The sequence below is a fragment of the Tachyglossus aculeatus genome, unplaced genomic scaffold (assembly GCF_015852505.1).
Source record: "Tachyglossus aculeatus isolate mTacAcu1 unplaced genomic scaffold, mTacAcu1.pri scaffold_163_arrow_ctg1, whole genome shotgun sequence".
Classification (NCBI taxonomy): domain Eukaryota; kingdom Metazoa; phylum Chordata; class Mammalia; order Monotremata; family Tachyglossidae; genus Tachyglossus; species Tachyglossus aculeatus.
Window position 1 is genome coordinate 367,092 of NW_024044886.1, and position 23,943 is coordinate 391,034.

Here is a 23,943-nt window from a genome sequence, read left to right on the forward strand (position 1 = left end):
GACGTGAGTCCTAATCCCGGCTCCCCCCGTTGCCTGCTGTGTGATCTTGAGCAAATCACTTAACTTCTCTTTGCCTCAGTTAACCTCATCTGTAAAATGGGGATTAAGATTGTGAGCCCCATGTGGGACAATCTGATTACCTTGTATCTACCCCAGAGCTTAGAACAGTGTTAGGCACATAGTAAGTACTTAATAAATACCATCATTATTATTATGTGAAGGGGGAGGGTGTTCTGGGCCAGAAGCAGGATATTGGCAACGAGATATTCATTCATTCATTCATTCAATCAATCGCATTTATTAAGTTCTCACTGTGTGCACAGCACTGTACTAATTGCTTGGAAAGTACAATTCGGCAACAGATAGAGACAACCCCTACCCAACAATGGGCTCACAGTCTAGAAGGGGGACACAGACAACAAAACTAAACAAGTAGACAGGCATCAATAGCATCAAAATAGATAAATAGAATTATAGATATATACACATATTTAATAAAATGAATAAAATATTACATATGTACAAAGATGGAGGTCGAGTGATAAGGTTGGCATTAGAAGAGTGAAGTGTGCCATCTGGGAGGATGACGGCACTAGCAGACATCCTGAATCCTCAGGCTTCTCTTATTATTATCTCTTAAAGTGGGGTTCAGCCCCCAGAAACACCCTACACACCTGTACAGGACGTCCAGACCTGTGGGGAGTTTAGGTGTGGCTCTTCATTCGATCATACTATCCACCAATCGCTTACTGCGTGTAGAGCAGTGTACTAAAAGTTTGGAAGAGGATAATATAACACAGATGGTGGACACATTCCCTGCCCATAAGGAATCAACAAATCGATCGATCTGTGCCGTTTATTGAGCACTTACTGTGCGCAGAACACTGTACTAAGCACTTGGAAGAGTCCCATACAGCAGAATTGGTAGACACACTCCCTGCACACATCGAGCTTACAGTGTACATGGCAATGTAGCACGGAGGGAGCAGATAGCCTTGCAGTTAATCAAACAATCAGTGTTATTTATTGAGTGCTTACTATGTTCTGAGCACTCTTCTATCCTTGGGAGAGTACGATACAATAGAATTAGCAGACCCATTCCTTGCCCACAATCAGTGACTTAATGAATCAATGGTATTTATTGAGCACTTACTACGTGAAAAACTCTGTACTAATATTTGAGAGAGTACAGTAGAATTAGCAGATATGTTTCCTGCCCACAATCACTCAGTCAGCTGTATTTACTGAGCAGTGAGGCTTAGTGGAAAGAGCATGGTCTTGGGAGTAAAAGGACGTGGGTTTTAATCCCGGCTCTGCCATTTATCAGCTGTGTGACTTTGGGCAAATCACTTCACTTCTCTGTGCCCCAGTTACCTCATCTGTAAAATAGGGATTAAAAGTGTGAGCCCCACGTGGGACAACCTGATTACCCTGTATCTACCCCAGTGCTTAGAACAGTGCACATAGTAAGCGTTTTACAAATATCATTATCATTGTTATTATTATTATTGCATGCTTAGTATGTGCAGAGTACTCTATTAAGCATTTAGGTTCATTCATTAATTTTTTCATTCAAGTGTATTTACTGAGCACCGTACTAAGTGCTTGGGATGGTACGACATGACATTAAACAGACACATTGTCTGCCTACAATGAGTTTACGGTCTAGAGGGCGTGACAGACATTAATATGAATAAATAAAGAAATGACAGATATGTACATAAGTGCTATGGGGCTGGGAGAGGAGATGAATAAAGTAAGACCTGGCAGGTTTTACTCTGTGCCAATCACTGTGGTCATCACGGGGTTGATAGTAGTAATGATAACTTTGGTACTTGTTGAGCGCTTACTATGTGCTAAGCACAGTTCTAAGCATTGGGGTAGATACAAGATAATCAGGTCGGACTCAGTCCCTTTCCCAATGTGGGGCTTATAGTCTTAATCCTCATATTTACAGATGAAGTTACTAAGGCACAGAGAAGTCAAGCTATTTGCTTGAGGACACAAAGCAGACATTTGGCAGGGTCAGGATTAAAACTCAGGTTCCTCTGGTTCCCAGTCCTAATATCTTTCGACCAGGACATGCTGCTTCTCAGTGTGGCCTAGTGGATAATTTCTAAGCACTTACTGCTTGCAGAGACCTCTAAATGGTTTAGAGAGTAGAATTGATGTGGTAGACACAATTCCTGCCCTTAAGGTGCTTACAATCTGCAGTGGACTGTATGAAGTGCTTGGAAACTAAAACCCAGTCTCTGGGCACACTCTACAAAACTGTGGTATTTGTTAAACACTTACTACATATCAAGCACTGTTCGTAGCACTGGGGAAAATACAAGGTAATCTGGTCATACACGGTCCCTGTTCCACGTAGAGCTCACAGTTTGAGAGAGAATAGACATTTAATCCCCATTTCATAGATGAGGGAACTGAGGCACACAGAAGTGAAGTTACTTGCCCAACAGCATCCAGCAGGCAAGTGGTGGAGCTGGGATCAGAACCCAGGCCTTCTGATCCGTGCTTTTTACACTGGGCCTCTCTGCCTCAGTCTAATAGCTGCAGTGGGTGTAATGAGTAATAAAACACATTAAAATTGATAATTTTATCTTTCACAAATAGTTCAGAGAGTCAGCGAAATGACATCAAGAAGGAGGAGTGACCACCATCACCAGTTCTGTGGGAGGGCCAGTTTCTCCATTCCACAGGTCCAAACAATGGGGAGACCCTTCTGCTCACCCTCTGCATTTTAAACTTTTTATAGTGTTTAAGTGTTGACTGTGTGCCAGGCACTGTACTAAGCACCGGGGTACATACAAGCTACATCAGGTTGGACACAGTCCCTGTCACAAATGGGGCTCACAGGCTTAATCCCCATTTTATAGATGAGGTAGCTGAGAAAGAGAGAAATTAAGCCCCTTGTCCCAGGTCACACAGCAGACAAGTGGCAGTGTTGGGACTGCCAACTCCCAGGCCCGAGCTCTATCCACCAGGCCACGCTGTTTCTGCTTGTAGGGGGGATGGACCTAGAGGAGACTGAGGAGGATGAAGGAGAAACAAGGTCGGCATAAGGAAAGGAAGGGGATACTGAGGTCGGAGAAAATCAGATAGGATTTGTTGTCACCTTAATTTTATTCCTCTTCTACCAGTTTGCTCTCGTGCCCCTGACCCTATCAGATGGAAGACATTTGTAGTCCTGTGGTAAGTAGGGGAGATGGAGCCAGGAAGTCAATGACGATGATGATGATGATAATAATAATAACAATAATAATAATAATAATAATGGAATTTGTTGAGTGCTTACTATGGGCCAAGCACTGTTCTAAGTGCAGGGGTAGATACAAGATAATCAGGTTGCCCCACGTGGGGCTCACAATCTTAATCCCCTTTTTGCAGATGAGGTACCTGAGGCACAAAGAAGTTAAGTGACTTGCCCCAAGTCACACAGCTGATAAATGGCAAAGCTGGGATTAGAACCCACGTCCTCTAACTCCCAAACCCGTGCTCTTTCCATTAAGCCACGCTGCTTCTCTACCAACTTCCAAAGCATCAGGGATGTATATAGGGAGGCAGCGTGGCCCAGTGGTGAGAGCACAAGATAGAGAATGAGGAAACCTGGATCCTATGTCGGTCTCCCCGTCTAGAGTTCTCGTTAAGTGCAGGCAATGTGTCTATTACATTGTTATGTTGTCCTCTCCCAAACACTTGGTACAGTGCTCAGCACACAGTAAGCGTTCAATAAACACGATTGATTGACTAACTCCTCTGCACTGTAAGCTCACTGTTTGGGAGAGAATGTGTCTATTACTCTATTCGTCCTCTCCCAAATGCACTGTCCTCTCCCAAATGCTCAGTTCAATGCTCTGCTCACAGTAAACCTTCAATAAATACCATTGATTGACAGGTGGGGATGGGGTGATGATTCTGCCAGAGCAGGTGGCCGAAGGGGGATGAGTGTTGTTATAAGCGCTTAGTACACTGCTCGTCCCGCTGTAAGCTCTCAATAAATACGATGGAATGAATCTCATCTCTGTGCAGATGAGATGATAATGTCAACTGGAGGTGACAACTAAACGTGACAGTCTCAAACGTCAGTGACCTTCCCAGAGCCCAGTTGCCTAAACAGGCCCACGGCCTCTTCAAAAGTTCAGTTATGGCGGGATCCGATTTTGTTTCCGGGAAAGACATCGCCCCATCAGAACTCTCCCTAGGGCAGCCTTCATGTCTCGGTTCCTCAAGATGTAGATGAGGTGGGGGTCACCACAGTGTAGAACAAAGACACCAGCAGGTCTGGCGTCGAGGGGGAGAGTGACAGCAGCTTCAAATGGGAGGAGAAGGTTGTGGTGAAGAAAACAGTGGTGACGGCTAGGTGGGGCAGGCTGATGGAAAAGGCTTTGGCCCGGCCCTCGGCGGCTGGCATCCTCAGAACGGCCCAGAAGATGCGCACATACGAGACGACGATGGAGGCCAAGCACACCACCCCCGGGGAGATACCGATGGTCATGATCGCGTCAAGGGCCGCGGGTTTGACAGAGCAAGAGACCTTTACTAAGGAGGGATATCGCAGAATAATTGTTGAAGAGCGGTGCATCTGCAGAGGAACAGGGAGAAGGTGTCAGCTGAGAAGAAGGCTCCAAACATTCCCCCTCTGAGCCAGGAGGCGGCGGCCATCTTCTGACAGGCTCCGGGAGGAAGATGGCGGCGTAGCGGTCGTAGGATATGGCCGTGAGGACGAACAGTTCTGAGCCGGCAAACCAGACCACGGAGAAGACTTGTGTGTGACACAGCCCACGTGGGAGATGTCTCTACGGTCCGTCAGGGAGTTGTGGATGGATTTTGGGACCGTGACAGAGATGGGGCAGAGGTCGAGGACGGACAGATGCCAGAGGAAGAAGTACACGGGGGTATGGAGGCGTCGTTCGAGGGCAGTGACGGCGATGATAAGCAGATTCCTCGTCAGGGCCGCCAGGTAGACCAGGAGGAACAGCACGACGTGGACCAGCTGCAGCTCCTGGACCTCCGAGAATTCCAGCAAGAGTAATTCCGTCCAGGTGAACATCTCTTGGAGAAGACTTCCCTTGGGTACGACAAGAAGGAATTTGCTTCAGACCTGTGATTCCCAGTGACAGAGCCGGGAGGTGGGTGTTCATTTTATTGCTATCCTAACAATTACTTTGGGATTTATTACGTGCTACCTATGTCGGGGCACTGTGGTAAGTGCTGGGGTAGATTGTCTGCTAGTCCAAGAGGCAGAAGAGTCTCCTAGTGGAAAGGGCACGGACTTGTTAGTCAGTAGATTTGGGTTCTGATCTCTGCCTGACTAGTGGCCTGAGACCTTGGGCAAGTCACTTATTCTCTTGGTGCCTACGGTTTCTGGTCTGTAAAATGGGGAGATTTTATCTGCTTTCCCCAAGTGTTGACCTGTTAGTCCCATGTGAGGCAGGGACTGTATCCTATCTGTTTGCTCTGGCATTCAGTCAGTCAAATCCTCTGGCCTGGTACACCCTCCCTCTTCAAATCTGCCAAACTAGTACACTTCCTCCCTTCAAAGCCCTACTGAAAGCTTATCGCCTCCAGAGGCCTTCTCAGACTAAGCCCCCCTTTTCCTTTGCTCCCTCTCCCCTCCCCATCACTCCGACTCGCTCCCTTTGCTCTACCCCCCTCCCTGCCCCACAGCACTTGTGTATATATGTACGTATTTATACTAATTCTATTTATTTTTATTAATGGTAGGTATGTATCTATAATTCTATTTATTCATAATGATGCTACTTATGCCTGCTTCCTTGTTTTGCTGTTTTCTCGCCCCTTCTAGACTGTGAGCCCGTTGTGGGCAGGGATTGTCTCTATTTGTTGCTGAATTGGACTTCCCAAGTGCTAGTACAGTGCTCTGCCACGCAGTAAGCACTCAATAAATACGAATGAATGAATGAACTGTATTTCTTGGGCGATTACTGTGTGCAGAGCACTGGACCAGGTGCTAGGGAGAGTACAATATGACAGTATAACCTCCACATTCCCTGCCCACAACACGATTACAGTGTGGAGTCTACAAGCTTATAATCTTCTGTACCACCCTCCGCGTTTTGAATAGTGTTTAGCCCATTATAAATTCTGAATAAATACAGGAAGTAAGAATCATAACAAGGGCTTGACTTCACCACTACCACACCCTCCTGTCCCTTTCTATCTCAACAGGGCTCTCTGGCTCCTTGATCTGTCACTTGTCTACTGTGTGATCTTGGGCAAGTCACTTCACTTCTCTGTGCCTCATAATAAAAATAATAATGATGATGATAATAATGGTATTCGTTAAGCGCTTACTGTGTGCCAGGCACTGTTCTAAGCGCTGGGGTATATACAAGGTAATCAGGTTGTCCCACGTGGTGCTCACAGTCTTAATCCCCATTGTACAGATGAGGTAACTGAGGTACAGAGAAGTTAAGTGACTTGCCCAAGGTCACACAGCAGACAAGTGTCACACATGAGGCTCACAGTCTAAGTAGGAGGGACAACAGGATAATTGAGGTCCATAGATGTGAATCAGTTTGCCCAAGATCCCCCAGCCAGAAACTGGCATCATACACAGGTCCTTCTGTCTCCCAGATTCAGGCCATTCTGCTCTTTGACCCCTAGCTGATGATATTCCACTGGTCTGGAACGCCTCCCCACTCCAAATCCATCAGGTCAATCAATTAATAATATTTATTGAGCGCTTACTGTGTGCAGAGCATTGAATTAAGCCCCTGGGAGAGTACAGTGTCACAATATAATAGTCACGTTCCCTGCCCAAAACGAGCTGACAGTCTAGAGCGTGAGACAGATATTGATATACATTAATGAATTAGAGGTATATACATAGGTGTTGTGGGGCTGAGGGTGAGGTGAATAAAGGGAGCAAATCAGGGTGACACAGAAGAGAGTGGAAGAAAACGAAAGGAGGGTTTATTCAGGGAAGACCTCTTGGCCTTCAGTAAGGCTTCGAACGGGCAGGGCTGGTTATATAAGATCACAACTTTCTTCATCTCTCCAGTGCCCTTCTAATATTATCATTTATTTCCCTTGAATTTCCCACAATGAACACCTTCTCCTCCCCACATCCTCTCCCCACTCACACACTCAGTGATATTTACTGAGCGCTTAATATGCGTAGAGCACTGTACTATGTGTTTGGGAGAGTAGAATATAACAGAATTAGCAGGCACGTTCCCTGCCTATAATGAGCTCCCGATTTAGACTCACCAGGTCAGGCCCAAGCTGGGATTTTCTGGTCTCCCCTGGCTTTGGGTCCCGTCGGCATTCCCTCAACCGCTCAGTGTCCCCCGGATTGTCAGCGAGCCTTCTAAAAGGGGAGAGGGCACAAGCCCCCACCCCTCTTTCTCTTTCGAAAGGGGCGGGGAGTCTTTCCAGATGGTGATATCTTTCTTTCCAAAAGTTGCTGGGTTATCTGAGGGCGATTCACAAGAGGAGACGAGGACAAAGTTCTTCAGAAGAGTCGGTGCATCGTGGTATGGGCTCTTGGGGTTTTTTCAGGCTCTTGGTGGCTTCTATCTCACAGGAAGACGTCGAGGCTGTCAGCCCAATCTATAAACGCAGTGGTTCCTCTTGATTTCCTGGGTCAGTAGCTTTCACGTTCGTCTTGCCCTACTACAGCTCAGCCCACACACTTCACCCCCTAATTCATTCAATCAACCTTATTTATTCAGCGCTTACTCTGTGCAGAGCACTGTACTAAGCTCTTGGGAAGTACAGGTTGGCAACACATAGAGACGGTCCCTACCCAACAACGGGCTCACAGTCTAGAAAGGAGATACAGACAACAAAACAAAACATGTAGACAGGTGTCAAAATCGTCAGAACAAATAAACGTACAGCCATATGCATATCATCAACAAAATAAATATAACAGTAAATATGTACAAGTAAAACAAATAGAGTAAGAAATATGTACAAATATATACAAGTGCTGTGGGGTGGGGAAGGAGGTAGGAGGGGTGATGGGGAGGAGGAGAGGAAGAAACGGGCTCAGTCTGGAAAGGCTTCCGGAAGGAGGTGAGCTCTCAGTAGGTCTTTGAAGGGAGGAAGAGAGCTATCTTGGTGGATGTGTGGAGGGAGGGTATTCCAGGCCAGGGGAAGGTCGTGGGCCGGGGGTCGACGGCTGGATAGGCAAGAACGAGGTGCAGCAGGGAGGTTAGCAGCCGAGGAGCGGAGGGCGCAGGTTGGGCTGTAGAAGGAGAGTAGGGAGGTGAGGTAGGAGGGGACGAGGTGATGGAGAGCCTTGAAGCCAAGAGTGAGGAGTTTTTGCTTGATTCGTAGGTTGACGGACAGCCATTGGAGATTTTTGAGGTGGGTAGTAACATTCCCAAAGCGTTTCTGTACAAAGATAATCCGGGCAGCAGAGTGAAGTATAGACTGAAGTGGGGAGAGACAGGAGGATGGGAGATCAGAGAGAAGGCTGATGCAGTAATCCAGTCGGGATATGATGAGAGATTGAACCAGCAGGGTAGCGGTTTGGACGGAGAGGAAAGGGCGGATCTTGGCGATGTTGCCGAGGTGAGACCGGCAGGTTCTGGTGAAGGATTGGATGTGTGCGGTGAACGAGAAAGCAGAGTCGAGGATGACACCAAGGTTGCGGGCTTTTGAGACGGGAAGGATGGTAGTGCCATCTACAGTGACGGGAAAGTCAGGGAGAAGGCAGGGATTGGGAGGGAAGATAAGGAGTTCAGTCCTGGACATATTGAGTTTTAGATGGAGGGCAGACATCCTGAAGACAGATACGAGTCTGGAGGGAGGAAGACAGAGCAGGGGCGGCGATGTAGATTTGGATATCATCAACTTAGAGAAGATAGATGAAGCCGTGGGAGCAAGTGAGTTCACCAAGGGAGTGAGTGTAGATGGGGAAAAGAAGGGGACCAAGAACTGACCCTTGGGGAACCCCTACAGTAAGGGGATGGTAGGGTGAGGAGGAGCTCGCAAAGGAGACTGAGAGTGAATGGCCGGAGAGATAAGAGGAGAACCAGGAGAGGACAGAGTCTGTGAAGCCCAGGTTGGATAGCCTGTTGACGAGAAGGGGGTGATCCACAGTGTCGAAGGCAGCTGAGAGGTCGAGAAGGATTAGGACAGAGTAGGAGCCATTGGATATGGCAAGACGGCGGTCATTGGTGACCTTTGAGAGGGCAGTTCTTGTGGAATGTAGGGGACGGAAGCCAGATTGGAGGGGGTCTGTAGGGAGCGGGGGAAGGCGATTAGACAGGCAGTATGTGCACACAAACCGTACCCAACGGCTCAAGGCCAAACAGACTCAACAACAGGAGATAAAGAGACCAGGGCAAGAAAAACAAGCTTGCACCTGCAAGGCTCGGAGGCAACCTCAAGGCCATATCCGCAGCCAGCGATGCTTGGCAATGGGTGGCTGGGGGCGAGCCAGAGCAAACCCTTCGTGACTGGACAGAGCTGTTGTTAGGCTAGTGGCTGGAGGGTGGTCAAAGCCTCGATACGCCATCCCCCGAGAAAACCCTGCCCCCGGGCAACGGGGGGTATAAGAGACAAACAAGACAAGGGGGTGGGCTCTCTCTCTCACGCGCCCGCTCTCGCGCTCTCTCTCGCATGCGCGCGCTCTCTCCCTCTCTCTCTCTCGCTCTCTCTCTCTTTCAACCATGTAACCGCTGATAGCAAATAAACGGCAACCAAGCTTTGAACCTCTGGCTGACTCTTCCTGGTATGAACGCGCGGGCCGCGTCCGGAGACGTCCGAAGACCCGGAGAGGGTAAGAACCCGAGAGTTGCCCCCGAAACCCCGGGGAGCAACGGGGGTCAAGGAGAGAGTTGGCGTTGAGGAATTCGAGGCAGCGAGTGTGGATTCCTCGTTCTAGGAATTTGGAAAGGAAGGGTAGGAGCGAGATAGGGTGATAAACAGAAGGGGAGGTGGGGTGAAGAGAGGGTTTTTTTAGGATGAGGGAGACGTGGGGATGTTTGAAGGCAGAAGAGAAGGAACCAGCGGAGAGTGAGCAGTTGAAGATGGAAGTCAAGGAGGGGAGGAGGGAAGGGGCGAGAGTTTTCATAAGATGAGAGGGAATGGGGTCCGAAGCACAGGTGGATGGAGTAGCACTTGAGAGGAGGGAGGAGATCTCCTTTGAAGTTACTGCTGGGAAGGATGGGAGAGTAGCGGAGAGGGTTGAGTGTGTAGGGGACGGAGAATTGGGAGGGGTAATTTGGGAAGCTCAGACCTTATGGATTTAACTGTATTAATGAAGTAGGAGGCCAGATCGTTGGGGGTGAGGGATGGAGGAGGGGGAAGAACAGGGGGCCTGAGAAGAGAGTTAAATGGGCGGGCCAGCTGACGGAGATGATGGGCATGGGTGTCAATAAGGGAGGAAAAATAGTTTTGCCTGGCAGTGGAGAGGGCGGAGTTAAAGGAGAAAAGGATAAACGTAAAGTGAACAAGGTTGGGTTGATATTTAGACTTTCGCCTGCAGCTTTCAACAGCTCTAGCATAAGAGCGAAGGAGGCAGACGGTGGCAGTGATCCAAGGCTGTGCTTTAGTGGTCCGAGAGCGGCGAAGGGAAAGGAGAGCGAGCGAGTTGAGTTGAGTAGAGAGGGTGGAGTTGAGAGCAGTATTCCTGTCCTCAAGATTGGGAAGAGAGGATATGGAGGCGAGGTGGGGTGTGATTAATGAACAGTCGCATTGCCTGCCCACAACGAGCTTACAGTCTAGTCTCATCTGGAGCCTAATGTAATATGGCCACCACTCTCCATTTATTATAGTCTCCCAAAGGATGGGCTGGCCTCCTTGATTATAATTTATATTTCCTCATCTATCATTTCATTGTAGTTCAGCATGCTACCTAAGCAGCAGAATTCTGTGACGGCATCTAGCCCTGTGACCATAAAAAGTCTTTGGGTGTAGATGTAGGCTGATTCAGCAAAACGGTTTGCAATCATCTGCAGGTTGTCCTTGGTGTGTCATTCTAGGTCGTAGTCACCTCTAAACAGCAATTCGTGACTGACCATCTTTAGGATTTTGGTTGAGGATCCAAGTCAATTGAGTCCCAAGAGCTACTCAGAGGAGTGAACGGGGGTTGTACCACCTGCGTGTGTGTCTCTTGAAACATTTTCCAGCAAGGTTGAGTGGCATCGGTTCAACAGCACCAGGCCCACACGCAACCCTGCCTCTCTCCACTGGTGGTGGGGAAATGGATAACAATAATAATAACAATAATAGTAATAACTGTGGCATTTGTTAAGTACTTAGCTATGTGCCAGGCACTGTGCTAAGTGCTGGGGTGTATGCAAGTAAGTCGGGGTCCTGTCCAACCTGGGGCTCACATTTTACCCCCATTTTATCCCCATTTTACAGATGAGATAACTGAGGCACAGCAAAGTGAAGTGTGGCGGAGTCTGGATGAAAATTCATGACCTTCTGACTCCCAGGCCCGTGCACAGCAACCCTGTCCCTGCCTTAATCTCAGAATCTGGATGACCTTTTCAAGACGTATTAAGTCATTTTCAGTGTCCAGATCTACTGATGATGACAAAGGCTTTCATAAAATCTACTATGACATAACAGCTTAATGAACCTGGGGGAAAAACCGCACTTGATTTGTCTTTTCCTCACAACTGTTTGATCTAGAGAGGGGTAGATACTAGACCCGAGTAAGGAGCATTCTAGAAATGGGGCCCTGGTGTTCTAGGCTCAGTTAGTCAGAACTGTCTAGCAGTCATTTAAAGGGACCCAATTCCTTTAAATGTTTGCCCTGCTCCGCAAGAAGTTTGAGAGGAAATAAAAAACGTTGCTTCAATGCAACTGGGTTTAGCTGGTAAGAAGCCAGACAGGTCTCCCAAATCAATTTTGTGTTGAGTTCTAAATATGCAGAGCTGCCCGATTTTAACTCGTACAAATTGATGTGAGGGGAACTAGCAGGAAAAACATATTCTGCCTAGAGGCATTCTCCATTAACCACATAGGAGAGGAACCATTGCCAAATATCAGTTCATGAGTCCCCATTGATATTCCCTGTCACACATGGGGCTCACAGTCCATGATCCTCCATTGTTCTCCTTCATCCTCCATTATTTTCCATCATCATCCATCAACCTCCATCAGCCATCATCATCTGTTATCCTCTGTTATCCTCCAGATATCCTCCACTGTCTTCTGTCATCCCTCATTATTCACCATTGTCCTCTGTCATCTTCCATTATTCTCCATCGTCCTCCGTCAATCTCCATTATCTACCATCATCTGTTATCTTGTTGTGGGGAGATGCCCCCCAAGTCACCTGGGATCGCCGACCAGAGGGCGGCTCCGGGTTCTTTAGATTGGGCGATGATGAGAAGCCCAATCGAAGAGAAGCAGCGTGGTTCAGTGGAAAGAGGACGGGCTTTGGAGTCAGAGGTCACGGGTTCAAATTCCGGCTCTGGCAACTGTAAGCTGTGTGACTTTGGGCAAGTCACTTAACTTCTCTGGGCCTCAGTTACCTCATCTGTAAAATGGGGATTAAAACTGTGAGCCCCCCGTGGGACAACCTGATCACCTTGTAACCTCCCCAGGGTTTAGAACAGTGCTTTGCACATAGTGAGCGCTTAGCAAATACCATTATTATTATGAGTAGTAGCAGTAGTAGTAGTAGTATGAGCCAAAGACCAGACACCGAGCCAGAGTTATCAATCCTGCCTCTTTATTGGGTGTACTCATATAGCTGTAGTGCAGCAAGCAAGCGAAGGAAGGGGTCCGAGTCCTAATCAGCAAAGCAGGCTATGCAGGGCTCGGTCTAAATGCCTACCATTAACAACAACAGCAATGCCTGTTATATACGAAGCCCCCTCATACTGGTTAGCCCTCCCCGTATTCCCCGGATATCTATGTGATTGAGACAGTTCCCGTTCTGCAACCGTGTAGTACAGCATCTCTGTGTCCTTTTTGTGGGTTGCTCAGGGAGAGGGAGGGGGTGAATTCATACATAGGGCATTCTTCCCACACTTGTCATCCTCCATTATTCCCCATCATCGTCTGAAATCCTCCATCATTCTCCTTCATCCTCCAATATCCATCGATCTCTGCCATCCATCATCCCCTATCCTCCATCTTCCACCATCCTCCAGCCTTCATTTTCCTCCATCATCCTTCATCATCAGTTTTTCAATCTTTCAGTCACTTCTCTCATGACAGTTACTACACAAATGGCAAGTGGCCCCAAACCTTTGAATAGGGTATTCTGAAAAGCAATATATTAACTAACAGATCTTGGGTATCTTCCTCAGCAGGTAACATGGAAGGCTCCGGAAGATGAACAATCATACCTAAGTGACTGGATTCCTCCTCCTGGGGTTCTCGGAGGTACGGGAACTGCATCTGGTCCACGCCGCGCTGTTCCTCCTGGTCTACCTGGTGTCCCTGATGGGAAATCTCATCGTCCCCACCGTCACTGCCCTCGACCCCCATGTACTTCTTCCTCAGGAACCTGTCCATCCTCGACCCCTGCCTCATCTCCGTCACTGTCTCCAAATCCATCCTCAACTCTGTCCCAGAACAGATCCATATCCTTCCCGGGCTTTGTCTTCCAGGTCTTGCTAGCGATTCCGTTTCCTGATTCAGAGATGTTTGTCCTCACTGTGATGTTCTATTACCGCTATATGGCCATCTGCCGCCCCCTGGGCTACGAGGTCGTCATGGACCGGGGGATCTGTGTAAAGATGGTGGTCACCTCATGGCTCAGCGGGGGGCTGCTTGGGGTTTTGTTCTCCACTGGTGTATCTTTCCTGCCTTTCTGTGAGTCCCACGAGGTCCAGCAGTATTTCGGTGACATCCACTCCTTATTGAAGACCTCTTGTTCCGAGCAACATATGGCCGAATACATAAACATTGCCATGGGGACCTCCTCCGGTTTCTTCTCCTTTGGATTCATAGTCATTTCCTATATTCACATCTTCTTGCCTGTGCTGAAGATGCTGCCATCCGATGGGCGGTCCAAAGCCTTCTCCACCTGCCTGCCCCATCTGGTTGTTTTCACTCTTTTTATCACTACAGGCACCTTTGCCTACCTAACATCCCCATCGGCCTCCCCTTCGACGCTGGAGCTGCTGGTGTCCACGTTCTACACGGTGGTGCCCCCCCACCCTGAACCCCCTCATCTACAGCCTGAGAAACTGGGAGATGAAGGCCGCCCTGGGGAGGATCCTAAAGTCTCATAAACGGTTTATTCTAATGCCATTAACTTCTAATATGCAGAGAGCTGTCACTACCGATCCACTTAACACTAATTGCATCGCACTTTTCCAGACACTGCTAATCCACTTCGCCTCTCAATTAGTGAATCAGCAAGTCAATCGTATTCACTGAGCAACTATTAAGGGGGAAATCACTGCGCTTAGCACTATAGCAAAACCAGAACAACTTTTTAGTCAATCAATCCGTCCACCAATGGTATTTATTCAGCACCTCTTAAGAAGCAATGTACTACTGGATTTGGAATGTATTGAACAGGACTAGACAGCTGTCCAGAAAATCAATGTCCAGCCTCTCGAACTGGGGACAGGAATCATTTATTGGTAGAGAAAACTTTTGAAAGAGAGAGCGGATGGAATGTTGGAAATTTCATAGAAGAGCAGTTTTTGGAGCACTGGCTAAGACCCATTATCCTTGGAACAGACGGATGCCAGCCCTTTTCAACTAGTAGCAGTAGTAGTAGTAGTAGTAGTAGTAGTAGTAGTAGTAGTAGTAGTAGTTTTAATAGTAGAAAATAGTAGCAGTAGTGATAGAAATAGTCATAGTAATAGCAGTAATAGTAGCAGTAAGAATAATGAGAATTGTGGTATTTGTTAAGCGTTTACTAGGTGCCAAGCACTGCACGAAGTGCTGGGGTAGATACAAACAAATCAGATTGGACACAGTCTGGGTCCCACATCAGACACAGAGTCTTAATCCCCATTTTACAGGTAAGGTAACTGAGACACAGAGAAGTGAAGTGATATTTGCGAATAAGGTAACTGAGACACAGAGAAATGAAGCGACTTGCCCAAACTCACACAGCAGACTAGTGTGTAGGATTCAAACCCAGGTTCTTCCTGACTCCCAGGCCCATACTCTGTACTAGGCAATGCCTAGTGACTCAAAGTTGACCAATGACCTCCTGCTTGCCATATCCCACGGCTCCTACTCTATCCTAATCCTCCTCGACCTCTCAGCTGCCTTCGACACTGTGGACAACCCCCTTCTCCTCAACACGCTATCCAACCTTGGCTTCACAGACTATGTCCTCTCCTGGTTCTCCTCTTATCTCTCCGGCCATTCAGTCTCAGTCTCTTTGGCGGGCTCCTCCTCCCCCTCCCATCCCCTTACTTTAGGGGTTCCTCAAGGGTCAGTTCTTGGTCCCCTCTGTTCTCGATCTACACTCACTCCCTTGGTGAACTCATTCGCTCCCACGGCTTCAACTATCATCTCTACGCTGATGACACCCAAATCTACATCTCTGCCCCTGCTCTCTCTCCCTCCCTCCAGGCTCACATCTCCTCCTGGCTTCAGGACATCTCCATCTGGATGTCTGCCCACCATCTAAAACTCAACATGTCCAAGACTGAACTCCTTATCTTCCCTTCCAAACCCTGCCCTCTCCCTGACTTTCCAATCACTGTTGACGGCATTGGTGGTAATCCTTTCAGTCTCACGAGCCCTCAAACCTGGTGTCATCCTCGACTCCGCTCTCTCGTTTACCCCTCATATCCAATCCGTCACAAAAACCTGCCGGTCTCATCTCCCCAACATTGCCAAGATCCGCCCTTTCCTCTCCATCCAAACCGCTACCCTGCCCGTTCAATCTCTCATCCTATCCCGACTGGATTACTGCATCAGCCTCCTCTCCAATCTCCCATCCTCCTGTCTCTCCCCACTTCAATCCATACTTCACGCCGCTGCCCGGATCGTCTTTGTGCAGAAACGCTCTGGGCATGTTACTCCCCTCCTCAAAAATCTCCAGTGGCTACCAATCAACCTCCACATCAGGCAAAAACTCCTCACCCTAGGCTTCAAGGCTCTCCATTACATCGCTCCCTCCTACCTCACCTCCCTTCTCTCCTTCAACAGCCCAGCCCGCACCCTCCGCTCCTCTGCCGCTAATCTCTTCACTGTGCCTTCTTCTCGCCTGTCCCGCCATCGACCCCCGGCCCACATCCTCCCCCTGTCCTGGAATGCCCTCCCTCTGCACATCCGCCAAGTTAGCTCTCTTCCTCCCTTCAAAGCCCTACTGAGAGCTCCCCTCCTCCAGGAGGCTTTCCCAGACTGATCCCCCTCCTTCCTGTTCCCCTACTCCCCCTCCCCCCGCCTTACCTTCTTCCCCTTCCCATATCACCTGTATATATGTATATATGTTTGTACGTATTTATTACTCTATTTATTTATTTTATTTGTACACATTTACTATTCTATTTATTTTATTTCGTTAATATGTTTTGTTTTGTTGTCTGTCTCCCCCTTCTAGACTGTGAGCCCGCTGTTGTGTAGGGACCCCTCTCTATATGTTGCCAACTTGTACTTCCCAAGCGCTTAGTACAGTGCTCTGCACACAGTAAGCGCTCAATAAATACGATTGAATGAATGAATGACGTTTCTCTTAGGTACTAGTAGTAATACTACTACTAGTAGTAATAGTAGTAGTGGTAGTAGTAGTCGTCGTCATTGTAATAGCAGTAATAGTAGTAGTAGTAGTGCCAGTAGTAGCAATTGTGGTAGTAGCATAGTAGTAATAGTAGTACTAGTAGTAACAGCAATAGCAGCAGTAGTAGTAAAGTAATACTTGTAGTAGTAATAGCTTTTAGGGTAATAGTAGCAGTAGCAGTAGTTTAGTTATAGCAGTAGCAGTAGTAATAACAATAGTAGTATAGTAATAGTAGTAATAAAGGTACTTATTGAGTTCCCTTTGAGTGTAACACACTGTGGTTAGGAAAGTACAACAGAAGGATGATACAAAGTTTGCCTACAGGAAGCTCTAACAGAAGATCGATATTGATAATGGAATCAGAATAAATAATCGACTAAACCTTTATTAATCAAATCAATGATATCCATCTAATTGATTGATTCATTAAATTCTACACTCCTTGATAACAGGACAGTACATTTTGTATTATCCTGGTACTATTTTAGCACAAAATACTCAGTAGGCACTCAGTAGGTGTTGAATAAAGGCCACTGGATAAAATATTTGAATATGCATATATCCACAAGTGCAAAGACAGAGAAGGAAAAAATCAATCAATCAATCATCATCAGCATCATCATCATCAATCGTATTTACTGAGTGCTTACAGTATGCAGAGCACTGTACTAAGCGCTTGGGAAGTACAAGTTGACAACATATAGAGACAGTCCCTACCCAACAGTGGGCTCACAGTCTAAAAGGGGTAGACAGAGAACAAAACCAAACATACTAACAAAATAAAATAAATAGAATAGATATGTACAGGTAAAATAAATAAATAACTAAATAGAGTAATAAATAAGTACAAACATATATACATATATACAGGTGCTGCGGGAAGGGAAGAAGGTAAGATGGGGGGATGGAGAGGGGTACGAGGGGGAGAGGAAGGAAGGGGCTCAGTCTGGGAAGGCCTCCTGGAGGAGGTGAGTTCTCAGTAGGGCCTTGAAGGGAGGAAGAGAGCTAGATTGGCGGATGGGCAGAGGGAGGGCATTCCAGGCCAGGGGGATGACGTGGGCCGGGGGGTCGATGGTGGGACAGGCGAGAACGAGGTACGGTGAGGAGATTAGCGGCAGAGGAGCGGAGGGTGCGGGGTGGGCTGTAGAAGGAGAGAAGGGAGGTGAGGTAGGAGGTGGCGAGGTGATGGAGAGCCTTGAAGCACAGGGTGAGGAGTTTCTGCCTGATACGCAGATTGATTGGTAGCCACTGGAGATTTTTGAGGAGGTGAGTAACATGCCCAGAGCGTTTCTGGACAAAGACAATCCGGGCAGCAGCATGAAGTATGGATTGAAGTGGGGAGAGACACGAGGATGGGAGATCAGAGTGAAGGCTGATGCAGTAGTCCAGACGGGATAGGATGAGAGCTTGAACGAGCAGGGTAGCGGTTTGGATTGAGGTGAAAGAGCGGATCTTGGCAATGTTGCGGAACTGAGACCGGCAGGATTTGGTGATGACTTGAATGTGAGGGGTTAACGAGAGAGTGGAGTCGAGGATGACACCAAGGTTGCGGGCTTGTGAGACTGGTAGGATGGTAGTGCCGTCAACAGTGATGGGAAAGTCAGGGAGAGGGCAGGGTTTGGGAGGGAAGACAAGGAGTTCAGTCTTGGACATGTTGAGTTTTAGGTGGCAGGCAGACATCCAGATGGAGATGTCCTGAAGGCAGGAGGATATGCGAGCCTGGAGGGAGGGTGAGAGAGCAGGGGCAGATATGTAGATTTGGGTGTCATCAGCGTAGAAATGATAGTTGAAGCCATGGGAGCGAATGAAGTCACCAAGGTAGTTAGTGTAGATTGAGAACAGAAGGGGACCAAGAACTGAACATTGGGGAACCCCCACAGTAAGGGGATGGGAGGGGGAAGAGGAGCCTGCAAAAGAGACTGAGAATGAACGACCGGAGGGATAAAAGGAGAACCAGGAGAGGACGGAGTCTGTGAAGGCAAGGTTGGATAGCGTGTTGAGGAGAAGGCGGTGGTCCACAGTGTCGGAAAACTAGAATAATCAATAGTTGTTGAAATTGAAACCAATCTTTCCTGTTCCAGACTGACATTGGTTACATGTCAGTCAGTCAATCGTATTTATTAAGCACTTGCTATGTGTAAAGCACTGTGCCAAGCACTTGGGAGAGTACAATATAACAATAAAGCAGGCACTTTCCCTGCCCACAAAGAGCTTACAGTCTAGAGGGGGAGCCCAACGTTAATATGAATAAATAAATTACAGATATGTACAGAATTGCTTTAGAGCTGGTATGGGGGTGAATAAATGGAGCAGGTCAGGGTTAGGTAAGAAGGTTTAGTCAGGGAAGGCTTCTTGGAGGAGGTGTGCCTTCACTAAAGCATTGAAAGTGGGGAGAGTAATTGCGTCCTCCCCCTGGCCTGGAATGCCCTCCCTCCGCAAATCCGCAAAGCTAGCTCTCTTCCTCCTTCGAAACCCTACTGAGAGCTCACTTCTTCCAGGAGGCCTTCCCAGACTGAGCCCCCTCCTTTCTCTCCCCCTCCTCCCCCTCCCTATCCCCCCGCCCTACCTCCTTCCCTTCCCCACAGCACCTGTATATATGTTTGTATGTACCTATTACTCCTTTTATTTACTTGTACATATTTACTAGTCTATTTATTTTATTTTGTTAATATGTTTTGTTTTGTTGTCTGTCTCCCCCTTCTAGACTGTGAGCCCGCTGTTGGGCAGAGACCAACTCTACATGTTGTCAACTTGTACTTCCCAAGCGCTTAGTACAGTGCTCTGCACACACTAAGCGCTCAATAAATATGATTGAATGAATGAATGAAAGGAGGGAAGGCATTCCACGCCAGAGGCAGGACATGGGTGAGAAGTCAGAAGTGAGATAGATGAGTTTGCGATACAATGAGAAGCCTGGCATTAGGGGAGCGAAGTGTGTGGGCTGGGTTGTAGTATGAGAGCAGCGAGGTGAGGTAGGAAGGGGAGAGGTGATTGAGTGTTTTAATGCCAATTGTGGGGAGTTTCTGTTTGATGCGAATGTAGATGTGCAACCTTTGGAGGTTCTTGAGGGGAGGGGAAACATGGTCTGAACGGTATTTTTTCAAACTGTTGTCAGTGGGAAGCTGCATCCACAGAGAAGCAGAGTGGCCTAGTGAATAGAGCGTGGCCTTGGAAGTCAGAAGGACCTGAATTCTAAATCCAGCGCCACCATTTACCTGTTGCGTGACCTTGAGTGTGCGACTTAACTTCTTTGGGCTTCAGTTTCCTCATTAGCAAAATGGGGATTCAGTAACTGTTCTCCCTTCTATTTACAGACTGTGAATGTCATGTGGGACAGGGATTGTATCCAGTCTGATCGATTTGTAAATACATCAGTGTTGAAGGCAGTGGGCACTCAATAAATTCCATTACTACTACTAGACTGTAAGCTCACTGTGGGCGGGGAACGAGTTTATGAATTATGTTGTATTGTACTCCCCCAAGCGCTTAGTAAAGTGTATTGTACCCAGTGGGCACTTAAATAATGCTATCACTCATTGTGGGCGGGGAATGTGTCTATTGTTATATTGTGCTCTCCCCAGCGCTTAGTGAAGTGCTTTGCACACAGTAAGCGATCAATAAATACAATTGAATGAATGAATGAATAAATTCTGCATCTACTGTTGCTACTGTTGCTGCGATTATAACCACTATTTGGCCCCAACATTTATATCATCGTATACATGCACAGGCAAAATTCACAATCAAACATAGGTGTGTTTTACGTGCACAGTTGGGACGGCAATGAAAATAGCAGAGAATACTATGCCTCTAAGCTGCTTTGCTAAGTGTTAGTACCTTCCCCAGTGGACTTATAATCAAAAAAAATTATCCCAGACTTGTTTCTGCTTTAGTAGCCTCTCTCCACAGCCCTTCCTAGGCCAACCCAGACAACCCAACACTGCACGTCTCCTGGTGAGTGCAGAACCTGGATCAACAAATAATCATTGTCACCGTCCCCTTGCCCCTTACATCCATGCAGAGACCCTGCTGTGCCCTGCTCTAGAACTCATAACGGAGAGTACAGGTTCAAACCAAGGAGAGGATTTGAGTATCCATCATTCAAGCAAACGTGCACAGTCCCGGGGTGCTGTTGGGTGATGTTCTGTGCCCCCACCCACTTCTGGACTGTGAGCCCATTGTTGTGTAGAGACCGTCTCTCTATGTTGCCGACTTGTACTTCCCAAGCGCTTAGTACAGTGCTGTGCACACAATAAGCGCTCAATACATACGACTGAATGAATGAATGAATGTTGGGGGGAGGAGGCTGGGAAACCCCTCCAGGCACTTCAGAGAGCCTGTGCCCCTACACTTGTCTCTAACTGTTTCGGGAAGAACACCATTTAGCCTGTTCCAGGATGAATTTCAATCCCCAAATCGGATTCCAGGGAGTGTGCTTATCCCGCCCTACCTTCTCCGGTGTTCCATCTTGGATGTTAGGAAGCAGCATAACCTAGGGAAACAGCATGAGGCTGAGAGTCAGAGAACCTGGTTTCTAATCTCATCTCCACCACTTTTCTGCTTAGTGACCTTGGGCAAGTCACCTAACTTCTCAGTACCTCGGTTTCCTTATCTGAATATGAGGATTGAATCCTCCTCTGTCTGACATAGACTGTGAGCCTCGAGTGGGACAGAGACTGTATCCAACCTGATTAACCTGTATCTACCCCAGTGTTTCGTACAGTGTCTGGCACATAGTAAAAACATAACAAATACCATTAAAAACGAAACAGCCTGGGTACCTGAACCGGGTCTGGAGTTGGTGCCAGCTGGTGAGAACTTGCTGCCAAGGTCAAAGGTCTATTGGGGGAGACTCCTCTCAGAAAGATAGGAGATGGTGTGAGTCAGAGGTGCGTGAGGAGCAGAGGCTATATTGGCATGACCTTGGAGAGCCAAGCTCTCCAGGTATTGAGGGTGAATAATAATGATAATTGTGGTATTTGTTAGGTGCTTACTATGTGCCAAGCACTGTACCAAGTACTGGGGTAGATTCAAAATAATCAGGTCCCATATGTGGCTCACAGTCCGAGTAAGAGGGAGAAAGCAGCACGGTTCATTGGAAAGAACACGGGCTTAGGAGTCAGAGGACATGGGTTCTAATCCCACCTCTGCCCCTTGTTTGCTGTATGACCCTGGGCAAGTCACTTCACTTCTTTGTGCCTGAATTACCTCATCTGAAAAATGGGGAATGAAATTGTGAGCCCCAGGCGGGATAATCCGATTACTCTGTATCTACCCCATCACTTAGAACAGTACTTGGCACATAGTAAGCACTTAACAAATGCCATCATTATATCATTAGTATTATTAAAAGTTACTGAATCCCCATTTTGTAGATGAGGGAACTGAGGTACACAGAAGTAAAGCAACTTGCCCAAGTTCACACAACAGACAAGTGGAAGTGCTGGGATTTGAAATTGGGTCCTCTGAATCTGAAGCGATTCTGGCTCCCCTCTTTATGCCCGTAGAGGTTGGGCAAATCCATTTAGGCATTCACCTGTTTGGAGCCCGAGGGCTTGGTCCAAGATAACTATTGTGGTCGCTTCCTCCTCTGGACATCCACTATTCCAGAAAGGTCACAGATCAGAATGCAAAAATTGAAAATTAAATAAATAGGATGTGCAGCTTTTTCAGGTGAAAAGAACCGGGAGCTGGAGCCGGAGGTCATGAAGTGAAAATGTTGGAATTAACTGTCATAAATCATCTTTCCTCCTTCTACCTCCTGGCTAAACTCTAGAGAGTGGAAGCCGCCTTCGATGAGAGCGGAAAGCCCTGTCAGTTCTAGCCTGTAAGTTCTAGACTGGAAGCTTCCTCTCTGGACTGTAAGTTCCTTGTAAGCAGGGAATGTGGTTACCACTTCTGTTATATCGTACTCTTCCAAATGCTTAGCACAGTTCTCTGCACATAGTAAGCAATAAAGACCAACGATGATGATGAATATTATTTCATCCCTCAGAGAAGCAGCGTTGCTTAGTGGAAAGAGCATGGGCTTGGGAGTCAGAGGTCGTGGGTTCCAATCCAGGCTCTGCCATTTGTCAGCTGTGTGACTTTGGGCAAGATACTGAACTTCTCTGTGCCTCAGTTACCTCATCTGTAAAATAGGGATTATTAATAATAATAAAAATAGTATTTATTAAACACTTACTATGTGCAAAACACTGTTCTAAGCGCTGGGGAGGTTACAAGGTGCTCAGGTTGTCCCACCGGGGGCTCATAGTCTTATTCCTCATTTTACTGATGAGGGAACTGAGGCACGGATAAGTTAAGTGGCTTGCCCCAAGTCACACAGCTGACAATTGGCAGAGCCCCTGTAAGCCCTGTGATTAAGACTGTGAGCCCCATGTGGGACAACCTGATTACCCTGTATCTCCCCCAGCGCTTAGCGCTCACCTCCTCCAGGAGGCCTTCCCACACTGAGCCCCCTCCTACCTCTCCCCCTCGTCCCCGTCTCCATCCCCCTCGTCTTGCCTCCTTCCCTTCCCCACAGCACCTGTATATATGTATATATGTTTGTACATACTTGTTACTCTATTTACTTATTTAGTTTATTTTATTTTACTTGTACATATCTATTCTATTTATTTTATTATGTTAATATGTTTGGTTTTGCTCTCTGTCTCCCCCTTCTAGACTGTGAACCCACTGTTGGGTAGGGACCGTCTCTATATGTTGCCAACTTGTACTTCCCCAGCGCTTAGTACAGTGCTCTGCACACAGTAAGCGCTCAATAAATACGATTGATTGATTGATTGGTTGATTGATTAGAACAGTACTTGGCACATAGTAAGCACTTAACAAATCCTATCATTATTATTATTAACTTTCACTTTTCATGGTAGAAATCAATCAATCTATCAATGTTATTCATCTGTAAGTACTACACATAGAAACCAGTCCTAAGTGTGCAGGAGAATACGATAGAATAGAGCTGGTAATAATAATAATAATAATAATAATGATAATGGCATTTGTTAAGTGCTTACTATTTGCCAAGCACTTTTCTAAATGTTTGGGGAGAAACAAGATAATCGGCTTGGACACAGTCCCTGTCCCACTTAGGTCTCAAAGTCTTAAACCCCCTTTTTCAGATGAGGAAATTAAGTCACAGAGATGTGAAGTGACTTGCCCAAGTTCACACAGCAGACAGGTAGGTGTCCTTCTGACTCCCAGGCCTGTGCTCTACCCGTTAGACGACACTGTTTCTTCTTTCTTACTTTTATCCCCAAGTTCACACACTTCCCTCATAACTCTTCCCACTTCAA

The 23,943-nt window shown here is 47.2% G+C and overlaps 1 protein-coding gene across 1 annotated transcript; it reads left to right on the plus strand.

The window, feature by feature from the left end:
• Positions 1–4,900: 4,900 nt before the first annotated feature.
• LOC119923247 (olfactory receptor 14A2-like) lies at positions 4,901–22,170 on the plus strand. Its single transcript, XM_038742714.1, has 4 exons — positions 4,901–4,963; positions 13,330–13,413; positions 13,557–14,096; positions 22,150–22,170. Exons 1-4 carry the CDS (start codon positions 4,901–4,903, stop codon positions 22,168–22,170), a joined length of 708 nt encoding a protein of 235 aa, XP_038598642.1.
• The last annotated feature ends 1,773 nt before the right edge of the window (positions 22,171–23,943 follow it).